At 46.4% G+C, this 6,000-nt stretch overlaps 1 protein-coding gene across 1 annotated transcript; it reads left to right on the top strand.

Moving 5' to 3' along the window:
* Window positions 1–334: 334 nt before the first annotated feature.
* On the top strand, window positions 335–2,933 carry SOX11 (SRY-box transcription factor 11). The gene has a single exon (XM_059468596.1). It carries the CDS (start codon window positions 335–337, stop codon window positions 1,544–1,546), a length of 1,212 nt encoding a protein of 403 aa, XP_059324579.1. The 3' UTR covers window positions 1,547–2,933.
* Window positions 2,934–6,000: the final 3,067 nt, after the last annotated feature.

The raw sequence follows: 6,000 nt of genomic DNA, 5'->3' as shown, positions 1-6,000 counted from the left end.
ATGTCACCCATATGAGGCGCTGATAACGCGCGAGGCGCGGAGCCGGGAGTTTCGCAGAAGGGGCAGCGCGCGCAGGGCGGGCGGCGGCGCGAGGCCGGGGACGGGCACAGCGCGCGCCCAGCGCTCCAGCCCAGCCGCGCCCGACCCGGCCCGGGCCGGCCCCAGCGCCGGCGGAGCGGAGCGGGCGGCACAGGCACCGCGCCCGGCCGGCCCCGCCTCGCTGCGCCGCGCACACGGCTGCTCGCAGCAGGGGCAAGGTGCGGCGGTGGGAGGGGGCGGCGGCGGAGCGGCTTTGTTGGCTCGGAGGGGAACGGCGCCTCGGCGAGAGCCCACCATGGTGCAGCAGGCGGAGAGTACGGAGGCGGAGAGCAACCTGCCCCGGGAAGCGATGGACACCGAAGAGGGCGAGTTCATGGCTTGCAGCCCCGTCGCTTTAGACGAGAGCGACCCGGACTGGTGCAAAACGGCGTCGGGGCACATAAAGAGACCGATGAACGCGTTCATGGTGTGGTCTAAGATCGAGCGGAGAAAAATCATGGAGCAGTCCCCGGACATGCACAACGCGGAGATCTCCAAGCGCCTGGGCAAGCGGTGGAAAATGCTGAAGGACAGCGAGAAGATCCCTTTCATCCGGGAGGCGGAGAGGCTGCGGCTCAAGCACATGGCCGATTACCCCGACTACAAGTACCGTCCTAGGAAAAAGCCCAAAATGGACCCGTCGGCCAAGCCCAACGCCAGCCAAAGTCCCGAGAAAAACGCGCCCGCCAGCAGCGGCGGCAGCAAGAGCGCCAAGAGCTCCAGCAAGAAGTGCAGCAAGCTGAAATCCTCCTCCGGCTCCTCGCCGCCCAAGCCGGGAGCCAAAACCGCCCACCACGGGGACTACGCGGGAGACGAGTACGTCTTCGGCACCCTGAAAGTGAGCAGTAAGACGGTCAAGTGCGTCTTCATGGACGAGGAGGAGGATGAGGAGGAGGACGAGGACGAGCTGCAGCTGCGGATCAAGCAGGAGGCGGAGGAGGAGGACGAGGATGAGGAGCCGGGGCCGCAGCAGCTGCGGCGGTACAACGTGGCCAAAGTGCCGGCCAGCCCCACCTTGAGCTCCTCGGCGGAGTCCACCGAGGGGGCCAGCCTGTACGAGGAGGTGCGGGGCGGCGCCGCGGCGGCGGGCGGCGGCAGCAGACTCTACTACAGCTTCAAGAACATCACCAAGCAGGGCCCGCCGCCGCCGCAGCAGCCGCCCGGCCTCTCCCCGGCCTCCTCCCGGTCCATCTCCACCTCGTCGGCCGGCAGCGAGGAGGCGGACGACCTGCTCTTCGACCTCAGCCTCAACTTCTCCCAGCACGGCCACGCCGCCGCTGAACTGGGGGCGGGCGCCGCCGGCGGCAACCTCTCTCTCTCGCTGGTGGACAAGGACCTGGACTCCTTCAGCGAGGGCAGCCTTGGCTCCCACTTCGAGTTCCCCGACTACTGTACCCCGGAGCTGAGCGAGATGATCGCGGGCGACTGGCTGGAAGCGAACTTCTCCGACCTGGTGTTCACGTACTGAGCGGGGGCGGCGGCCAGCGCGGACGGCGAGAGCGGCGGAGCTGCAGCGGCGCGACGCCGGCGATGATGATGATGATGATCATGATAATGATTAAAAAATAAGTCTTGTTTTCTTTGAAAAAAAAAAAAATCTCGAAGTTAGTTCCGAGCCCGGGAGTTGTGATTTTTTTTTTTTTGTGTTTTTTTAATTTTTATTATGTTTGGTGATCACAACAACAACAGCAAAGGCAAATGGGACTGGGGGAAAAATGATACAGAAGGCGCTGTTTGAAGCTTGTCGGTCTCTGATTGAAGTCTGGAAGATGGTCTGCAAAGAAGTCTTTTGGCAGCACAACTGTTACTCAAGGGGGTTTGTGGATTTTTATTTTTTTTTTCCCGTGAGAGATCTTAACGAACTGTTATGATTTATTTTTATTTTTTTTCCGAAAGGGACCATTGCAACTTTTTTTGGAGGGAGAAAACTGATGTCTTCTATGCATCCGATTCTTAACAAAGCTGCAGGGAGCTTGAAAAAATGCAGACTGTACAAACGCTTACAAATAACTGAACTGACTTAAGATCAGAGTTTACTTTTCAGATCAAATTGTTTATGGTTTTACAAATGTGATTTCTACTTGCCAACTTTTTTTTTTTTTGTAACTTGTTCCCTTATACCTCCTTGATTGAATACCAGACAGCCTAGACCTCAGTACAAAAAGGTATTGAAACATTTTTGATACATAACAGACCTCAGTCTTTTTTAAAAATTAATATATTTTCAGGCGTATTTTTGTACAGTGAAAAGGGAACATTCTTGCTGTGTTTTTTCAGTAAGACTTTTCAGGCACTTCTTCCCTTTTATTTTCTTTGTTTTTCTCTGTTTTTAGCATGCAAGTTTGTTGGTACGTTACGTCCTGGTTTTAAAAGGATTAAAATTTTAAAAAATAATCCTTGCATCTAAAGGCCTTGTGGTTTAAAGAAAAAGAAACAAACACTTTTTTTGTACAGCTATAGTTCAGATTTGTTCAATATTTGTAGGTAAAGATTTATTGAAAATGGTGATATAGACCTCAGAGCTGTTATCTTAGTTTAAAAGATTGTATATGTACTGTACTATAGTAGGATTTTATGTATCTCATACGCTGTGATATGTGGATGGGGCCCCAGATGGAAGGTATGAAACTGGATTCTCGATTTTAGCAAAAAAAAAAAAGAAAAAAGGCACATAGTTTAAAAAGTTTCTCATGTTGTGCAATATAATCTAAAGTACAGACCATCTGCATATTTTGTAGCAAATGATGGCAAAAGCAGACTTGTGCACTGTCAACATCATAGCCTGTTTTTTTTTTTTTTAATGCTGAAAGTCTGTATCTTTACAATTTTAATAAATCAGCTGGAACTGATAGAAACTCGTATCGCAATTAGTGTCTGTAGCAGGAGCGCTGGAGATGCCGTGTTGTCCCCGTGGCCCGCGGAGGAGCGGTAGCTGTAGGCTGTAGTGCATGGTCAGAGCTAGGGGGGAGGAGAGTCAGGACTGCTTCTTTGCCTTTTTTTTTTTTTTTTTTTTTTTTTTTTTCCTCCTCTCGCCGCCTTTTTCCCACCGTGGGCTGTGCTCCGCGGGGCCGGGGTTTGCTCGCTGCCTCCCCGGTGCCGCTCGGGGCGGCGGCAGGCAGGCTGGCTCCGGGCGGGGGGCTCCGGGCTCCGGTGCTGCCCGCCCTCGGCATTGCCGGCACGGCGACTCTCCTCGCCCTGCGTGCTCCGGGCTCTCCGCGCTGCGCTTTTTCCTCCCCGTCTCCCGTCCGCGCTGAGTAACCTGGCCAGGCTCACGGAGGTGGAGATGCTGAGGGTAGCGGTGCCGCATCTCCTCCGGCCCGGGCGGCGCTCGGCCCGCCGGGGAGGCACCGCCGCTCCGGGCACGCAGGGCAGGGCAACAGGGAAGGGCTACGAGCTGCGGCTGCAGGCAAGCAGACTTCGTCAGTGTGCTTTTTTTTTTTTTTTTTTTTTTTTTTGACTTTAGCAGCCATCGGATTTCAGTGTGTGCTCTGAAATAGTTGCTGATGGCAATAAACAGACTCACGAGGTGAAAGTTTGTTTCTCAAGAAGTTTACTTTTTTTATCTGATAGGCATTGGTAAATTATTACTACTTTTTTTTTTTTTCTCCGCTAATTAATGATCCAGCTGTTTACAGGGACAATTCACTGTGCTGGTATTTTGGTGGCAACCACTGCTACAGGCTTTCAGACTTGCTGAAATGAAAATCCTGCATACGCATTTGTAAGGCATAATAAAACATAACATTAAAACCTGCATGCATGTTATGTTTAATCAAAGACAACTCTTAGGCATTTAAGTGGTGAGATATCTTACTTTAGGTTAGTTAAACTGGTAGTAAAATGATTAATATAATCTGATCTCTTTCTAATAATAATAATAATAAAACACTCATGATTCTAAATAAAAGTTGTTTGGCCTAAATCTTTGCTATCAGAAAAGAGATATAGCATATCTGGGAACTCAAATTTATGTCTTGCATTGTGATAATTCTTTATGAGAAACTGTGTTTTAAAACAAACTTAATTACAATATACAAGATATCCTTGGCAATGGATAGTCCTCAATAAAACAGAGTTTCTTGAATTTTCAGTTTTTGGTCTCAAATGATTAGTGTGTTCTCCATGTAATAACTTAGAAATCAGATTGAAAACAAATGACATTTATCTCTTCTAAGGCAAAAGACTGAAAGAAAATAGTTACACTGAAGTACTCTAGCCTAGCCATTCACTATCCTGCTATCGAAAATCCTGTTTTGGGCTAGGATGATGGAGTAAGTTGATCAGGTTCTAAGTCTTAAAACTGAGCCAAAATTCTCTTAGTAATTCTTCAAGCTATCATGAGAGTAGGGTGACTTGTTCTTTCAGACCCTTTCTTCTGATATGCATCCTTGTTTATTAAAGTGATAATAGGCAGTGTCATTAAACATTTGTGCTTTACAGATGTTCAATGAGTTATGAATGATTATGGTCAAATACAGGCTGCATTTAGTTAGCATTGTAATAAGGTCTGTGTTTCAGCCTACAAAAGTTTTGACTTGCATATATTTTTGGAAGCTGTTTTTAAAATTGCCATTTAAAATATAAGTCAAGGATAGCTGATTTAAATGATCCAATTAAAGAGCAGTCAGGCATATTTTAAAAGAGCAACAGGTCTACTTTAGTCAAATAATATAATACCCACTCAAAAGTATCTTTTCTTCTAAATGGGAATTATACTGTACTATATGAGAGGAATATTTTGAGTGAAGGTATATGGTGCAGGGAAATCATTTTTTTGGCCAAACACCTCAGTTATTTTTATTTTAGAGTGTATCATTGCATATTATTCAAGGAAAAACTAGGTAGTGTTCTGTTTAAGCCACTGCATAGTTAGGGCTGAAGTCTGATGCTGTTGAATGCCTAAGCTCCTACTGGTCTCAGTGAGAGTAAAAACAATCTTCTACTCATGAAAAATAGCATCTGCTAAGCTACTCTTTTTTATTTTGTCATTAATAATATTCATACCTTTGTTTCTCTTTCCTTTTTTGTTTTCTGTGTACATAGGAATCTTTGTTGATGTGCTAGAGCAGTCCTGTTGCAGGCCTGGTGTCTCCCGTGGCCTTTTTCCCCACATTCCTTGCATTTGTCTCTGTACAATACTACTCTACGTGTAATAGGACTCAGTGGTAGGAGGGAGGAAAATGAGCTTTTCTATGTCGAAAGACAATTTCCTTACTAACACTGAGGATGTCAACTCAATGTAAAACCTAATCAAACGTGCTGATTCTTTTTATCTTTAAGGTGATCATTTTTTGCAAGCTTTTTTTCCCCCTTTTGATGTTTTTACTCTGTTTTTATCCCCTTCCTTTAGAAATAACCACAATTAAGAAACATTTTCTCTCTTTAAGTGCAGTCTTTTATAAATGTGGTAGAAAAGCTCATTCCAAGCGTCCTTTAAGTGCTACATGCTCTTTAGGCATTCACTGACATTCAGATGAAACTTCAAGTCTATTGAATGTGATTTGCATGCGTGCAGTATGATCCTTCACTCCTGCCTTTTTGAGCAAAGTGCAACTCTGTTGTTACACCAGGGGAAAACTGGTGTGGGGTCAAAGTCAGGGCCATATAAGTTTTAGGTGTTTGATAATCAAAACCGTTCATGAATTCTGTTTTACATCCTCACAATTGTTGCCTAGTAAGGCCTTAAACCTGCTCTGGTTAAAAAAAAAAAAAAAGAAAAAATTCTCATTGAGCTTAATGGGAGTTTTTGCCTCAAGGGCTGCTGGCAGGATAGGTGTCTTATCTCCTCCTAACCTTCATTTGTAAGAATGGCCAGGAAAAAATAAACAACAAAAACTTAATACAATGAGTTGCCTTACATTTCCCCTACTATACAGTTGTATTTCTTTGATTAATTTCCTTTCCCCTCACTCACATCCAAGG

The sequence above is a fragment of the Ammospiza nelsoni genome, chromosome 3, assembly GCF_027579445.1.
Source record: "Ammospiza nelsoni isolate bAmmNel1 chromosome 3, bAmmNel1.pri, whole genome shotgun sequence".
Lineage (NCBI taxonomy): Eukaryota > Metazoa > Chordata > Aves > Passeriformes > Passerellidae > Ammospiza > Ammospiza nelsoni.
The sequence above is the reverse complement of the archived record's forward strand: the minus strand, read 5'-3'. Positions and strand labels throughout refer to the sequence as shown.

Bases quoted from the DNA above. Each gene is read 5' to 3' on its own strand.
- SOX11 (XM_059468596.1), top strand. From the start codon at position 335: ATGGTGCAGCAGGCGGAGAGTACGGAGGCGGAGAGCAACCTGCCCCGG.